This window comes from Parus major, chromosome 1A (assembly GCF_001522545.3).
Source record: "Parus major isolate Abel chromosome 1A, Parus_major1.1, whole genome shotgun sequence".
NCBI lineage: Eukaryota > Metazoa > Chordata > Aves > Passeriformes > Paridae > Parus > Parus major.
Window position 1 is genome coordinate 12,356,963 of NC_031773.1, and position 17,876 is coordinate 12,374,838.

The following is a 17,876-nucleotide window of genomic DNA, read 5'->3' on the forward strand; positions in this document are numbered from 1 at the left end:
TGCAGTAAATCAGTGCCTTTTACTTGACTGTGTTGTTACCAAGATAACATCATATCAGAATTGTTGTAGTTCCACATGTTAATGGTTTCCAGCACTGTGGTTTTTTTTATAGCAGTATGGGAAAAAAAAAAAGTTTCAGGAACAAATCCTAATTCTTATGTGTTGGATGTAAATTGGGTGTTTTGGTATGGCTCTGAGTTTGTTTAAAAAATGGGAGAAGTTGCTAAACCAAGTTAATACAATGTAGGTAGGTAATAATGATGTTTTGAGGGTTTTTTCCTTTGATAATAAAGGTGGTGTGTAGTGCAAGCACCTGATTCAGTCGGAGTATTTATTTTACATAAGTAGTTCCTGTACCTGTTCACAGGATTTCAAAGCTCACCTGGCCTAATTTGTCACAAGTTCTACCAAAATGTGTTGTAGAATTCATGGTTGACAGCTGGCACTTTTAAGGTCTGTTACCAAAGTAATAACTTGGGAGTAGGTCATCCTCCTAAATGTAACATGTTTTACTTCCAGATCATGTCTCTGAAGTAGTGGAGTGTGTATGTGTATTTTAAGATTTCTTTCAAAAGTACCTTGTAGATACGGTCCTGCTGCCCACTTCACATGCTTCAGAAAGTCTGGGGGGTGTATGGCACAACTGTGTTTCTTGTTGCAGTTAATACTTGGTGTTGTCTGGTACTGTTACCTAAAGTCCCGTAATGGCATTAACAATTACAGTAATTTTTTGTTTTGTCTCTTTTCATTTTAACAAAACCAAGCTTATTTTTTACAGTTTGGTTGACCTAGTAGATTAACCAAATTAAAATTCTAAAAATGTTTGGACTTCAAAATTGTTTTTGCTGATGCTATTAAAATAGTAGAACAAATAGATTTATAGCTTCTTTGGAGTTAATGAGTTCACTGAGTGGTCTGATAATACTGTGAGGTTGAACTTGAATTTTTCATAACAAATAGGGGAAGTTGATGATCTGAGCTATTTAAATAATCTCTTGGGATTTGTAGGCACACTATTGGATCATCTGCTGTAAACTTAAGGGAAGAGAGATTAAAAATCTTAGGAGGAGCTGACAAGATTTTACCTCTGAAGTTAGTCCTTGTTCTTGATCAGTATTCTAAATCTGTTACGTGCATTCAATAGGAAGTACTAAATGGTAAAGCAAAAGTATCAAAACAGTTAAAGAGAACCAGAATTTGCTTTTCATCTAAAATGTGGTCAAAGTGCAGTATTGATTACTATGATTTATAATACATAACTTGAATGTCTGTGCTTACACCTCTTAATTTCCATTTAGCTTGGGTGAATGCACTTTATGTTGACTGCTGTAAAGTTCAGTTGGACTTAGTGATTTTGGGTATATTGGGTATAAACTGTGTGAGATATTATTAAAATGGGCAATTTTCACAGATGATTTCAAGCAGGAAAAGCAAAAGTGGCATCAGTTTGAATGGATCTTTTAAATGTTTTAGATACTCAACAGAGGCAGAATGTTACTTTTAACTTAATTATTACTAATTCACAAGTGTTTGATAAAAGGTAAGATTGCATAATTTGGATACACTTTGATGAGCAAGTCTATATATAGGGCTTTTCACTTAGATACGAGAATTCTTCAGAGTATAATGTTTTTATTGTAAAGATTTCTGAAGAGTTGCTGTCTTAGCTGTGTTTCATCCTAAGGTGAACAGTGGGGGAAAGCAGTAGATCAGTTGGTCTGCCTCAGTACAAGAGTTTTTAATTGAACATTTCACGTGATAGAAAAGTGTGTGTGTTTCAGCTTTTGTGTGTAACTACATCACTTTTATTTCTAGCAACATTTTTAGCCCATTGTTCTGGGGCCTGTGGTTGTATGAGGTGTTGGTTTTGTTTTCCTGGTATAAAAGTCCAGTTCTGGTGCAGCTTACTGTGCGGTGGATTACCTATTATGCCTCAGTGAAGTGAGCACCTTTGTTAAGCCCATACTCAGTTGTATACTGGATGTTTTGGGTTTCGTTGGTGGGTTCATTTCAGGTTTTTTGGGGTTTTTTAAGATGCAATATCTAGATGTGTAAATTACACAAAGATGTTGCTTAAAGCTGTTTGGTCTTGAAATTGATGCTGTCAAGATCACTTGCTGCTTATGGGTAGATGAATCTGGGCCCATAACTTGTGAAATCTGGAGAGTCTATATCTTGCTTCTAACATGCAAACTCAAGATCTCCCCTTAGTGTGTTTTACCACGGCTCTTCAAAGTGAAAGCAGGTTATGTAGGTTAGGAAGGAGTGTCTCAAAACAACTCCATGTAATTACATGTTCAGTTGAGGTAATTATTCTTTACAGTAAGTTACAGCACACTGTAGATGACAATACTGAAATGTTGCTTCCCTAAGGAAAACAGTATTTTGTGGGGCTTGGGGTAAGGGGGAGAGGTGTGTGGCTGTGATGTCATGATTCTGTAGGCACTAGTGTATGGACTACAGACACTGGCAGTTTCAAGTTTCTATTCTGAGGTTTCTGTTTCTCAGGCATTGGTTATTCTGCTATTTATTCTTCTTTGATTAGAAATTGCTTCTTTCCATATGCTTTTTATGCTCATTTAGAAAATATTCTCAGCAGAGATGTGAACAAATTCAGAAAACGTCATCAGTTCCTAATTTATGAAATATAATTATGTTCCTGATAAGGTGTTTTAAAGAGTAACCGAGATGGTAAAATGGGATTGTTTGCTGAATCCTGTTAAGGAATGTTGTGAGCAGGAAAAATCCAGAGTAACCAGTAGCTGGAGTTCTTTATTTAGTAAATAAGGTTTTGAGAATTAGGGCTGCTGAGTGCACTCATTAAAGCAACATCCTTCTGAGATCAGAAGCAGTGTTCTCTCTGCTCTCCTATTAACTATTTGTACAGCCTTCTTCTGTGCCATATGAGAAAGTTTTGCTTAGTGTGAAGTGTATTTACTGAATGCAGAATATATGGAAAAGCTGCTAAAATCTGAGAAGACTGTACTGAGCACATGCAAACAGCAGTCTCTTATCTGTGTGCATCAGCTCTCTTCCAATCCTCCCCATCCTTCACAGCCTTTCATCTTGACAGAACTAGGGTAATCCTGTTTCAGGTCAGGATGTGTGTTTGTCTGACATAAATGCTGATGTATGCTAAATTTCAGGCTTTGGCCTTTAGGTCTGTGAGAGCACAGCACAATGAAAAAGTTTGTGTCAGTTTGTGTCTGATTGTCTCTTTTTTCTTTCTGAGTAGCACACTGTTACTGTAAGGGGATTTTGATACAAAAGGCTTTTGGCTTTTGACATATTCACCCTGAAAAAGGCACTTGACAGTGCAGATTGCAGCTGAAATAGTTGATTGTGACTTACATGTGATTAATTAATAGAGCTTCACAAGAAATGCTGGTCAGTCATTAATTTTAATCCATTCTAGAATGCAGTTATCTGAGAGAATCCAAATGCTGTATTACAAGTAAAAGCTATATATAAGTGAATGAGTTTAACAGAATTTTTTTTTTTTACTTTTTACCTTTTTTGTTCAGGTTCTAATTTTGCTTAAAATGGAAAATGGTCATTAATTACATTCTGAGAATGGAATTTAATCTGGTGCCTTTTTCTTACCTTGCATTACAAACCTCTCGTAATTACCAGTTTCTCATTGGTCCTTCATTTTCATGCTGTTGGAACTGTTGGTGAATTCTGCATATGAGTGCTTGGAGCATTTGTCAGAATGAATTTTTGTGTTTTGAAAGCAGATGTAGAGTAACTAGTGAATGTTATTTCTGCAGTACTTGAGTATTTACAGACTATTCTTTGTTTTAAAGATGGGGACACCAGTGCAACAGAGAGTGGTGATGAGGTTCCTGTGGAACTGTATACTGCTTATCAGCATACACCAACGACAATTACTTTAACTGCTACAAGAGTTACAAAAGTTAATGATAAGAAAAGGAAAAAAAGTGGAGAGAAAGAACAGAATATAGCAAAATGTAAAAAAGTAAGTGACTGTAATTTCTCTTATTACTTCGTGTTATAAATTACAGCTATGTGACATTTCTTACCAAGAGACACCGATCTAAAAATCAGGCTATTTTACTGCCTGGTTTTAGCTTGAAGCATTTACTCTGCAGTAAATGATAGTCTTCCTGGGTGCCTGACCCCCATGACTTCCCATTTATTTGAGTAGAAATTGTGTGGAAGTGTGCTGTCAAAGTTAGCTGCTAAACTGATTAGAGTAAAAAAAATACTGACATTATACTGCTTGTATAAACAGTATATACGTGAAGACAAAAACTTCCTAAATAAGTGGTTTTCATAGTTAATTTCATTGGCTTGGTTGAGAATTTTGTCCTTTAAAACTTGAAAGTCAGAATAAGTTATTGAGGTCTTTTTGGAATCTTTACTAAAATGTTTCCTTTTGATTAAGCAGTTCTCAATACAAATCTATGGCCATGTATTCCTCTCTTACCTCTGATATTTTGGCTTGGATTTTGAAATTCTAGAGAATCAAGTTGTAATATGAGAGAAAGGTAGCAGTACCTGACTACTGTGCAGTTACGTTGGAATGCTGAATTGGTTTTTAAAATACATTTTGTGAGATGTAACCTCTTACCTCCTTGAGATTTCAGCATAGTTTGTTGTTTTCCTCTTGCATGTTTGATTGTTAATAAGTTTTCAGTTCCTTTAGAGATTTTGTATTTCCTCCAGTGAATATGAATATCTAATTTTATTCCAGGCATTTCGAGAAGGATCCAGGAAATCTTCAAGAGTAAAGGTAATGTGATTTTGTTTGGGTTTTGTTTCAGACCTTAACTGTACTTTACTTATATAATAAGCATCAATAGTGTAATTGGGGCTGTACTCTAAACACTACAGTATTCTCTTCTTGGTAACTAATATGTTACGTATGCATCACAGTGATTTTTAAATTAAGGTATGAGCACTGCATCTTTGTCCTGTGACATTTACCAGAGTAATTAGTGCAAATTTTTATTTCAGGAGTCAGTAGATTAATTTGGGCTCATGTGGTGCTATGTGAGGGAGTAAAATTGAGTGAACACCTGATTTGAGCTTAGTGGCTCCAGCTTTTCATAACTGTTAAGCAGTGAAATAATAAAATGGTTATATTGAATTTGAAAGCTAAGTTAGTGGTTCTTCTCTGTCAAATCTCCATCTACACCTGGTGGGACTCCTGTACATCTGGCAGGATTCTACTCACTGATACTGGCATAGTCTGAGTGAATCGTATTGGGATGTCTGCCTTGTAAGATTTAAGTGTTACAGCAGTCTTTAAATTCTCTGTGACATAAAACTGTGCATGGTGTGAGAAGTAGGTATTTCCATAGTTCATTCATGCTTGGTAAATATAAAATCAAGTGGGATGCAATTTACACTTCAAATGTGTAAGATGTGACTTGGGAATAGTGCAGACAAAATTGGGGAAGAAAAATCTCTAGTTTTGTGGGGGTTTTATAATATGGTACTTGTAAGGTTCCATTGTTTTTTCATGGTTGTCTTAGCTTCACACCTTTGAAATGCTGTTTTATGTGTATGGTTTTCTTCATGCACAAAAGAAATGTAAACAGGTAATTTGAATTGCTGAACTACTTGTGTTTTATTAATGTTTAATAGTGTCTCTGCTCAGGTGGATAGAAAAGGGAGCGTTGGCTGGCTGCTGCTGTCCGTAAGGAGCTTTGGTTGGCTGCAGCCTGGCTGCTGCTTGTGAGGTCTGGAGGTACAATGGCACTTTCTTTAAAAGTGAAAGGATCTGAAGCACTGCAGAAGAAAATTGTATAGAGAGGAGCAGATAAGGAGAGAAAAATTTTATGTGCAAAGCCTGTAACGTTAGAGTCACAACCTTAATGTAGCAGGTGTACGATCAGTAAAGTTTAGTAAGTTATGCAGCGGAAGAAAAGATACAGCATGATCTTTGAAGTTGAAAGGGGAAAATCAAGTCTGTGTATTACAGGATAAAAGCTGGAGTTCTCTATATTTGCATATGTTCACAAAAGTTGAGTGGGCAGGGAGACCTGACCCTCTAACAATTCCTGCACTTAGATTTGTGATGCAGTGCAGTTGTGGGAGGAAACAATGTCACTCTCCATTCTCATCCCACTAAGAGCAGGAATCACTGTTGAGGAGGGAAAGTATTCCTGAACTTGGGTGATACTTAATAGTAAAATTCTTGAAAGGACAAATGTAATGGGAGTGAATTTAACTCAGTGTTTTTAAGTAATACAAAGTTTTATACCAGACTTGCTAAAAATACCCAAACTGTAACTCAGTGGCATACCTTTGCCCATCATTTTGTGTCTTGTAGAATTTTTTCTTTTCATTTTAATATCTTACCTTCTAATATCTGGTCACTTACTTCAATTTTTAGGGCTCAGCTCCAGAGATTGATCCTACTGACAGTTCAAACTTCGGATGGGAAACTAAAATCAAGGCATGGATGGATCGTTATGAAGAAGCAAATAATAATCAATACAGTGAAGGTGTCCAGAGGGAGGCACAAAAAATAGCTCTCAGATTAGGCAATGGAAATGACAAAAAAGAAGTCAACACCAGCAATCTGATTTTCAAACCTCCAGTAGAGGTAATGAGCTGTGCCTTGTTGTGTTACTGCATGCTGTGTTTGTGCCATGACATTAGATGCCTTAAAAAAACCCCCAAGCAACCAAAAAAATCCCAAACCAGAACAAAAAACCCCAAACAAGCAAAGATAAACACAGGAAAAAAAAAAAATACAAAAAAAGGGACTTCATATTCACTTTCTGTTCCTTGTCTCACCAGATCTGAGCATCAGAATTTTAACATTTTTTCAGAACTTGTAGCTGTAACTTATTCTGTATCACCTCAGTTATGTTTACATTTGCATATCATTTATCCCAAAAAGTAGCTACAGTGTTAGTCTCAGCCTGAACACAGGATTGCCTTTAGACTTCCTCTTGACACACAGTCTGCTTTAGTCAACTTGGCTGCTGTTTCTCTGTGAGGGATACTTGGAGTGGTTAGAGTAAAGGAATCATTGGAAGTTAATTTATATTTTTCCATCTAGTATGTGTATCAAGATGTTCATTGTTTTTCTTAAGGTGTGCTAAGTGCTCTGGATGTTCATGGGTGGTTTTTTTTTAACTTGTGGTCCTGTAATTTCTAGTTTTTGAAGAGAAAGTGCAATGCCTTTTTCTATCTTTATCAGTAACTTACCAGTTACTTACAGGCTTAAAATCAGAGCCATGTAAAAGACTTAGCATTTTGTAGCAGAAATTTTGAGGATTAGTTACTGTAGCAGATTAATGGAAGCATCTTTGCTTCTTTTTCTCAAAGACCATCATGGCATATGGGACACCCTCCTTGGAGGAATATCCCTACTTACAGAGCCTTTTGCCTACATAGAGGCTACTTCCTTTTTGATTGGTGATGACAGTTATGAGAGGTGTGAGTTCACTAATTGCCAGGGTATGTATTGGTTTTTAATTAAAGCCATCCTTCCATCTATAGATATGAAAATGAATTTGGAAACTCTCTCAGGAATTTTTTTTTCCAATTATTATGTTATTTTCCTGTTCCGTTTTTCCTTGAACGAATTGAGAATGTCATTTTATGTCTGCATGTTTTATTTTGTTCAAAGGAGCTGAAGCCTTTTGAAAATGTTGTTCAAAACAGTGCAGCAGTTACCTACCGTCTTAGTCATGATGAGAGTTAAGTGCACTAAAGGCTATAGTACCTGAACTGTGAGAACATGAGTATGTTGGTTTTCAGCCATGTCCTGGAGGACTAGGGCCAAAGCATTCCTTGTATCTAAATTGGTAACTAGTAGAATTGCTAGGGAGCAGGACAGCTTGGTCAGTTCAGCCTGGAGGTTTAACTATAAAAAGGAGGGGCTTTTTTAGTTCATATAAAGTCGTTTAGTAGTTGTGAAAGTATAATCTGCTATTAGTAATAATGGAAAGATGGTAGAAGGTAAAAATTCATAAATTATTTTGTCTTTACAGAGTTATGTGCAAAAAAACAAGAAAATTTTAAAGGCTGCCAAAGACTTGCCTCCTGATGCACTTATTATTGAGTACAGAGGAAAGTTCATGCTGAGAGAACAATTTGAAGCTAATGGATATTTCTTTAAAAGGTTTGTTCATTCCTACTGTCTCGGTAAAGTGATTGTTCAAATGGTGTTTGCTAAACTGTTGCTTCAAGTACAAGTGGATCTTAGTTACCAGCAGTGTCTTACATTTACTTTGTCTGATTAAAAGTAATGACAGCTGAAACCTTTTCTGTCCCTTTCTCTTCTGGATATCTTTACAGATTTGTTCAGGAGCTAGTTTTCTCTTTTTGTTCCTCCCTGATTACAGGATTTCCTGCATGATCAGTTGGGTAGCTGTGCATCTTAAAGCAGGAAAAAGACAGGTTCTGCCATCCTAAAATAATTCATATATTAATGGTAAAGGCTTTATCTTTCGTGAGATAAATGGAGTTTAAGTCCATGAGACTGAGAATGAAATTGGACACAGGTCAGCTTGGGGCCATTTTACTGCCAGAGTTCTCTAGTTTATTGAGCTGTGTGTGACTGCTTCCTTCTTCCTGTGGAGTGGTTTCAATGCTGGCACTAACTGCATGAACAAACCTATTTGGGAATTTGCAGAAGGCCTGTTGGAGGAGATAGAACAGACAGCTTTTGCTAAGTAAAGGGTTCCTTGGCACTTGGAATAGCAAGAACTTGAAGCATGACTTCACGAAGTATTTGGAGGCCCCTTTCCTTCAGGAGCATTGGTACTAGTGGTGCTGCAGGTGTTATACAGGGATGTACTGGTCTTACTTCTTAAAAATACTATTTTATGTGGCTTATAAATTTCTGAGTTTCATTTTGGGGCCTGTCATAAGAAAATTTTATGAAATTTGAAAAACATTAACTGTGTGTCTTCCATGTTTAGTGCTTGCTCAGTTAGTGTTCTCCCTTTAGATCCTGTGCAGATGATACAGGGCTGTAACTCCACCTTGAGGTATTCTGAGAAAATATTTGGAGAATGCACCTGTTAAAATCATGAAGCTTAAATATGAACATGTAATTTTTAGATTAACCTCTATTTTTGGTGTATTGTGCCAAGCATCATGTTACAAAGCTGACTAATAAGAAAAACAAGCACTGTTTAGCATCTTCAAAAATTATGAAATTCCTGGTTTTCTTGTGTATTTTTCAGGCCATACCCATTTGTTTTGTTTTACTCCAAATTCCATGGGCTAGAAATGTGCGTTGATGCAAGAACTTTTGGAAATGAAGCTCGATTTATCAGGCGTTCTTGTACACCAAATGCGGAGGTGAGCACATTGAGAAAGTTAAACAAGGTTTTATTTACTTAGGAATCTCCTTTTCCTTAAGATTCCTGATAATTTGAGCAATCCCTACAATTTTTATACTTGAAAGTAATTAATGATAATGTAATAATGTTCTCTTGACTATAGGTAAGGCATGTAATTGAAGATGGAACAATTCATCTTTATATTTACTCCATCCATAACATTCCAAAAGGAGCAGAGATTACCATAGCATTTGATTTTGATTATGGAAATTGGTAAGTATTTGAGAATGCTGTTCTAAAATATATCTAATGCTCATTAAGTTACTTTGCAATTCAGAATGGCCTTGGTTTTGTATCATTTACTTTCTTGCATGTTTTAATAACACAAGGCTCCTTAGGCACTGCATTTACAATGAAAAGTGTGTGGGGGTAGAGTTGTGTATTTTCATTATGTGCATTTCTGTGGCCTGCTCTTAAGCCAGCTTGGATGCCGTGCTGCACAGACATGCCTTTGCTATTTGACCTGAACTGTGTATGACTACAGAGTACGTGTGGTAATCAGCATGGGTTCAGACTATCTCAGGATACTCGGTGCTGTTAAGAGTAGATACACTCCTCCTAAAAATACGTGGTAGTTGTGTTTAGTACCTGAATGAGCTGACAGCCTCTTTCAGTTGAACGTTTGAATAACATTTACCATGTATCCAAGTGGAGGTTAAAATTGTGCAGAGTGACTCTGAGTTTGGTGTGCTCATTCTGTAAATTGTATCTGCCATCTCTGCATATGAAATGAACTCTCTGACTTCCATGCATCTGCATGTTTTGTACTGGTTATATTTCCACCTAGGACTACACTCAGGTTTTTGATGTCTTTTGTCTTTCAAGCAGAATACTAACCTTGAATTCAAAAGAATTCTGTGTGGCAAAGCTAAAGAAGTCAAAACTTGAGTAAACCAGTAGATAAGGTTTTTGAATTACTTTCATGTTGTATATTGTGGTGAAAACCTGAGTCATCTGCATTTTAATGTGGTTGGTTTGCATTATAGCAGATGTTTAATATGAAATACCAGTGATATAGTATTGAAGGGTCTTGTTGCTGTACAACCTAATCAAATATGCCTTCTTGCATATAATTACTTGCAGTAAATACAAAGTGGATTGTGCTTGCCTCAAAGAAAATCCTGAGTGTCCAGTTCTCAGACGTTCTGAGCCTACAGAAAACATGAATACTGGATATGAAACTAGAAGGAAAAAGGGAAAGAAAGAGAAAGATGTATCAAGAGAAAAGGAGACTCAAAATCAGAACATCACATTGGATTGTGAAGGAGCAGCCACCAAAATGAAAATTGCTGATAATAAACAGAGGAAGCTCTCTCCCCTCAGGCTGTCCATTTCTAATAATCAGGTACTGACACAAAGATGCTCAGCAATAAAAAGCTTTTAAATACAGATACTCTCCTTTTATAGCTACTAAAGGAATTTAAACAAGTCACTGAAAAGCAATGTGAAAATTTATCAAAAGTCAGAATGATGGATAAGCTGTTTAGAATTTTATATATTATTTTCAGTTTTCCTTAATATTCGGTTGTAATTAAAGGTATGTTGGAGTTTTTTCTTCTGAAGGTCTTTGTGACTCTCTGATGTGAAGGCCTTATGTTACATTTTGAGGAGCTCCCAGTCCATCCTGAAATGCCTTTTGGCTAGTTTGCCCATGTTACTCAGAAGTATTTTCAACATAGCAGTACATAGCCCTGCTCTTAAAACAGAACTCAAATCCAGAATACTGAGTGTTGACTGCAGCTCCATTTTTAATGGAGCTGTGCAGGTCCGTGTTTAATTCAGCTGGCAGAAGGAATGTGTGTTTTGAAACTAAATGTATAGGTAGTATGGTAAAGCTACCTGGTATTGTACTGTGATAGTAAATTTTAAATCAAGTCTTTTTTTGAGAATGTCAGATTGAAAGAGCTATTGGGATGGGTCCATGACATAAATTGCTAATTTTGTGGAGCAGCTATTAAAGATAACTATTTAACATGATTAGATTGTTACCTTAGTAACTGTCTATATTTCTTCATTTTGAGGGTGGTAGTGGTGGTTTGTTTTTTTTTTTTTTTTATATGATGGTTTTTGATGATGATTTAGGGGCAGAGAAAAGGGAGTTATTCTGGGGGGGAGCAATTCCTAGTTCTTTTCTAGTTCTTTTAACATCATTTTAGGACTGAAGAAAATGAGGTAAAAATGAGCATACTGACACCCAGGTTTCCTAAGATGATAAATTGTTCTGGCATGTTAGTAGCTAAATAGCTTAAAAATGCCTGGAAGTCAGAAGGCATGCATGTGACTTGCAAATTATGGTCTCCAGAGAGATAATATTTAAACTTTCTTACCTTAAGTGATTTTTGATTTGTATTTTGTGTCATGTTTTCAAGAAATGATAGCTGGTATAGGGAGTCTTTTCCCAATCTTATAATGTGAAATACAGTGCTTAAATAGAACAGTCACAGGAGAACTTGTATTGTTTTTCAAAACAGAAGAGTAGGAATTGTGGGAAGAATAAAGCTCTTAAAATAAGCACATTTACACTTTCCTGTACACTTTTTTTATGGTAGCATCATATATAACATCCCAGGAAGAAAGCAACAAATTTCCTGGTTTCTGTACATAGATATATATATTTTTAGATACATATTTTTACCTCTAGATCCTTCTTTTTTTTTTTTTTTTTAAATACATAAGACAACTTTAAATCTTTGTCTAGTCCTTTATGTAAAAGTGAAATTGCATATAGGACTAGTGAACACTTAATTAGTTTCAAAGTTATGCTTGTTTATTTTTCAAAACAGAAAATTATTGTTAGATAGGTAATTTCTGTGTTTCCATATGGTATGGCACTGTTGCTAGATTATGTAGTGAGTGTTTAAACGGAAAGTGTGACTTCAATTGAATACACTTCTGAGCTGTTGCAAACTTTGGCATTCATTCTATTTCACTAAAATAGAAATAAATAGAATAACAGAATAGAATAAATTTTGTGGATGAATAATACAAAGCACCTAACTATTTAACTAATTACAAAGTAGTTAGAGCAGTTGCCATTGTTAGTGTCGAAAAGTTTCCTTTGGTTGAAAGGTTTTATTCTGATACTACTTTTTGCTTGGTGGGATGAGGGAGTGGGGATTGGAGCACTTTGATCCTGATTTGTTGGTTTGGTCGCTTTTGATCAAAGGATTCTTAGTTCTGTGTAGCTTTTAGTTCACTCTCATTTGCAAGAGGAGTAGAATTTCTGTAAAACAGTAATTTCCATCTTCCAGGAGCCAGATTTTATTGATGATATAGAAGAAAAAACTCCCATTAGCAACGAAGTAGAAATGGAATCAGAGGAGCAGATTGCAGAAAGGAAAAGGAAGATGGTAAGTTGGGAAGCAAGTAGCTGCCTAAAAGGCATCTTCAAGGCTTAGTGACACCTGCTCTTCCCATGCTAATTGCTGCCTTTTTGTGGGCTTGTACAATCTGCGCATGTGCAAAGTCAGATCCTTACATGAACTTACCCTTAAAATGCAAGGCTTGCTATTTGAGAACAGTTCATCTGGGTTCATCACTGCATTCTGACAAAAATCTGCTTTTATCTTCAGTTGTATATAATTTTTTAGTGTCTTTAGATTATTTTTGCACTGCCTGTTTTAGATCTAATTATTTGCTCTTTATTATTACTTGTTATTTGTAATAGCTATTTTTATAGATAGCATTGTGAATCAGGATTTTCCCCTATTTTATTTGAATTCCCCACTTGAATAAAAAGTCCCAGAAATCCTGATTTTCAGATTTTGGTGGAACAGTGCTAATAAAAGTAGCAACTTAAAATGTGCTTTTTTTTTTTTTGTTCAGTATTTAAAAATTAAGCAAGTTCTTAAATCCAGAGTAGGATTCCCTTGTTTGTCAGGCTGGTATGGATGCAAGCCTTGCTTCAGAAGTCTAGTATTTCCAGTGATTTTAACACATCCCTTTAATCTGAGCTTCTGCTGATCTTCATGTCAGACATACATTGAACAGGTTTTGAAGTACTTAAGAAAATACAAGAGACAGAGTAATTACATATTTTTATGTGTATAAATGAATAAATATATATATGAAAGATTATGGCTAAAACTTATTGTGATTATTGTTAAATTCATCAGACAAGAGAAGAACGGAAAATGGAAGCTATCCTGCAAGCTTTTGCCAGACTAGAAAAAAGAGAAAAAAGAAGAGAACAGGCTTTGGAAAGAATAAGCACAGCAAAAACGGAGGTTAAATCAGAATGCAAGGAAGCACAGATTCTCAATGATGCTGAATTTATTCAGGTAGTTACCTGGAGCTTTATTTTAAAGCTTGCTTTTAATATTGCATATTTTGTCAATTTACATGGTGAGCTGCATGTTAAGATAAATGAAATTTTTACTTTCTCCTCTGAACTCAAATATATGTAACAAAAACTGTGTGGTTCTTTGACATTTTACTAGCTCGTGAATTTTTTTTCCAGATAAGATACATGTAGATTTCTTTAATGAAGAAAATTTCAGTTACATGAATTTTTGCAACCATGCATGCGCACAAACACACACACCAGCTGTGTAATTCAGTCTGTCTTTGAAGTTCAGGGTAGAAGCATTTATCAGTGTTGACTTCAGCCACAAGATGTGGCTCTCTTTAGGCACCCTCTGTAACCAATGGAGAGCAATTTGTTTCTTCAGTGGTTTTTTCAGGAACAGAGTATTACAATCTTTCTGTTACTTTAAAGGAAATTAATTAGTAAAGTCTTTTTTTTTCTGAGTTCTTGCAGATGGTCCTTAATATTTTATAAATGGTTTTTAATTCTGTTGTTAATGGATGCTTGTTAGTTTGCAAATACTCATACAATAATTCTCAGTCCAGGTTATTTCCCTGAGCTATATGTCAGCATTCTCTTAAGTATCTTTTGTGACAAAGTTAAACAACCTAGTAAGCTATGAATTGCAGAAAGAATATTGGACTGAAAGACTTCATGATACAAGCATGATTTCTGACTTAGGGATGAATGAATGTCAGTACTTACACAAATCTGTCATGATCTGACCAGTGATGGGTTGTGTGTGAGTACTGTTGATGATACAGCACATGCTTGGGAGGAAGGTACAGGAAATCCTGACATTTGCCTTCAAGAAGGAGAGAAGTCTTGTAGTTCTGACAATAAAAATGAGGTTAGGACTTTTTGGACATGTAAAAGAAGAGGGAACCAACTATTTTTTTCTTTTTTCCTAAGAAAGATAAGTAGCTCTGAATTTGTATGAGATCTGTTTACTAGATTTGTCTTGTCCCAGGAACCGGCAAAAGAAGAAACTGCCACCAAGCCCACCCCAGCCAAAGTTAATAGAGCTAAACAGAGAAAAAGCTTCTCCCGGAGTAGAACTCACATTGGACAGCAGCGCAGGCGACACAGGACCGTCAGCATGTGTTCAGATATCCAGCCCTCCTCTCCTGATGTGGAAGTTACTTCACAGCATAACGAAACTGAGAATGCAGCACTGGTTGCTGAGCCTGAAACAGAAACTGTTGTTACAGAAATGGTTACTGAAACAGAAGCTCCAGCACTTAGTAAATGCCCTACTAAGTATCCAAAAACAAAGAAGGTAAGTCTCCTGAGGGATAGGGAAAAGGTGGACCTTAACAGAGTTTTTAAAAAATCATAGGCTGCTTCATCAGTATGCAACTGCATGTATGCTTTTTCAAAAAATATTTATAATTTTTTTTGTAAAATTATCATTGTATAGCCACTCACTGGTAATAGATTAAAATATTTGTAACATCCTTTGGTGGAAGTTAGTTTGGATTTAAGACTTCCAAAATACATCTTCAGAGAAGTTTTGAAACAAAATGTTTTCAAAACGGGCTTTCAAAATGGATTGAAATAATATACATAACCAAAACATAATTAAAGCTGAATTTGAAGAAAAACCTAAGGAAATAAAAGTTGCCTTTCTTCGTTTATTGTATGCTTCTGATGACAAACAATATCTCCAAGGAAATCACTAACTTCTGATACTTCTCAGCTGTCTTTTCTGAAGTGAATTGATCAAAACATTCCAAATGTGTATGTGCATATCTGGAGGGAAAATTCTTTACTCTTTAATGTTTTGTCTTTAAATTTATTTCCATTGGACTGCATTGCAAAAGACTTGTATGAAGTGGCACAATATGAAAAGATACTCAGAAATCTTAACTCTGCAAGTCCAACTAAAGCAGCACAGCTTTCTGCTTTGAAATTCACAGAATGCATTAAAAAGTATTTGTAGTGTGATATACAAGAAGTCCTGAAAATTTTAAGTGGAGGGAAAGGGGGAGGAAGTCATTGGTCAAAACTTCTTGTCAAAAGAAAAATAAAAATTTCAAGATGGTTTTTATCTTGAATCCCCAAACATAATTTAGAAATTTTTTTCCCCAAAAGGTACCTGAGTCATTCTTGTAACACTGCTTATTTGCATCACTGTTACATGCTTGTGACAGGGAGCACTAGAGCCTTTCTTCCTTTCTTGTCTGTTGCATATCAGAAAAGAAGGAAGATGCTTAATACTGTGAAACAGCAAAAAAGTGCAGTAAAATTTAGGCTTCAGGTAAATATCTCTCCATTGCACCCATTGTACCCTAAGTGCAGAGAAGGTGTTGCTTTAAAAATTAATTAAATAAAAATGGGCTTTTAAACAACAAAATAAAATATAATAATTTGTGTCAAAGCCTTAATATCATATTAATGTATCATTTAATGTTGCATGTCCTTAATTTTGAATCACTCTAAAATCTAGGAGGTTAGTTTATCTGCTAATAGAAACTAAAATCTACTGGCATATTTTTTAAAAACACTGAACTAGCTAGGAAAGAATAGCGTTTTTAGACCAGTGTGTCTCTGTATTAAACTACACATTTACTATTACATTTGAACAGTGTTCAAGGCAGCTGCCTGACATGCTGACTGAGGCACAGTCCTGACAGAACGCAAATCTGATGAGGGGTTTCTTTAACTTTGCTCTGTTAATGTTACACTACTTCTCTTCAGCCTGGGTGCTTGGGCACGAGTTTAAATTATGTTTCAGAATTCTGTTACTAAATTGACATCCTGAATACTTAAATGTTGATCTGGGCACTTGTATTGCAATGTTCAGTGAGAACTAAATGCAAAAGAATTAAGTGTAGTCCACAACAGGAAAAAACAAAAAACGGATAGGGCTAAACACCCCCATCCCTCCCACTAACTGGTATGTAAGCAAATCTGTGCTGGTTTCTTCTGCTTTCCCTATGATTTCTCTACAATTGACCTCATTCTTGCCAGGTATTCTTAAACTTGGAGCCTGGAAACAAGCTGTTTCTGGTTGTGTAATAGTTGACTAGATGAATAATTGAACCAAACACTTTCTTAAAGCCACTGGTAAACACACTCACAAAACTTTCTTCATTTTTTTCTCTCTCTTCAGCACTTGGTTAGTGAATGGTTAAGTGAAAAGAGTGATAAAGCAGGGAAGCCTACAGACACTCTGCCAGAAAGGCCTCTACGCATAACCACCGACCCCGAAGTTCTGGCTACTCAGCTGAATTCTTTACCTGGTCTCGCTTATAGTCCACATGTATATTCAACTCCAAAGCACTATATCCGTTTTACTTCTCCATTCCTTTCAGAAAAGAGGAGGAAAAAAGAACCTGTGGAAAACATTACTGGCTCCTGTAAGAAGGTAATGCTTCTCTGCATTGTGGTGTTCTATCCCATATCAATTAAAAAGAAGTCATTATTTACTAGCGTAAGTCAGGCAGAAAGAAGGCTGTCTGGAAAACCGGTCATGTCACACATTTTGAAATGTTCATCATTGAAGTTGTAAGTCACTAACTGGAAGTTCTTGTTGTATTACAGCGTTGGTTGAAGCAGGCTCTGGAAGAAGAAAATTCAACAACAATTGATAGATTTAATTCACCATCACAGGAGAGATCTAGAAGTCCAGCCATCAATGGTGAACATAAAAGTCCTTTATTACTGAATGACAGCTGTTCCTTAACAGGTGTGAAGCTTTTGTAAATATACTACATAACCAATGTATTCAACCAATATGTTGAAGTAGCTGTTTGTGGACCACTGTGTTTTTTAAAGTCATGAGTTGATGAAAATTCCGGGCATATTTGCATGTTTTCCTGATACTTTCTTTGAAAGAAATGCTTAGTTGCATGGTGGAGTTTTTCCCCCTTCAGTGTATATTAGATAAGAAGCCATAATATTTCTTGGCATTTACAGTCAACAAAAAACTAATGGCTTTGACATTAGTATTAAGAAGTCAGGTTATGAATTTAATTTTCTATACTTCCTGTATATTATCTTAAACTAAAAACTCAGTAGGCCAGTGTAGCACACAGGTGAAAAAGCTGTGTAATTGTGTAAGCATAATAGAAAATCAGAGCGCACCGAAACCACCTTTTAGCTGAATGGTCTTAAAAATGGATGGAAGTTGACATTACCTTCTCTGGAGATACAGACAGTTCTTCCAAGCATCCTAGCACACAGTTACTGCTGTATCTGTAGGCTGTTAAGAGTTTATTTTTCAGGAAGCC

General features: G+C 35.9%; 1 protein-coding gene across 6 annotated transcripts in view; it reads left to right on the top strand.

The window, feature by feature from the left end:
• Positions 1–17,876, top strand: part of KMT2E (lysine methyltransferase 2E (inactive)) — a 56,511-nt gene that overhangs the window by 27,951 nt on the left and 10,684 nt on the right. For all 6 annotated transcript variants that reach the window (XM_015627150.3, XM_015627148.3, XM_015627149.3 and 3 more), the window contains 12 exons: positions 3,807–3,979; positions 4,718–4,756; positions 6,365–6,577; positions 7,977–8,107; positions 9,177–9,294; positions 9,439–9,548; positions 10,419–10,680; positions 12,587–12,685; positions 13,451–13,615; positions 14,612–14,920; positions 16,757–17,011; positions 17,188–17,332. In XM_015627150.3, the coding sequence (XP_015482636.1) occupies positions 3,807–3,979; positions 4,718–4,756; positions 6,365–6,577; positions 7,977–8,107; positions 9,177–9,294; positions 9,439–9,548; positions 10,419–10,680; positions 12,587–12,685; positions 13,451–13,615; positions 14,612–14,920; positions 16,757–17,011; positions 17,188–17,332 (2,019 nt within the window). The remainder of the gene's footprint in view (positions 1–3,806; positions 3,980–4,717; positions 4,757–6,364; positions 6,578–7,976; positions 8,108–9,176; positions 9,295–9,438; positions 9,549–10,418; positions 10,681–12,586; positions 12,686–13,450; positions 13,616–14,611; positions 14,921–16,756; positions 17,012–17,187; positions 17,333–17,876) is intronic.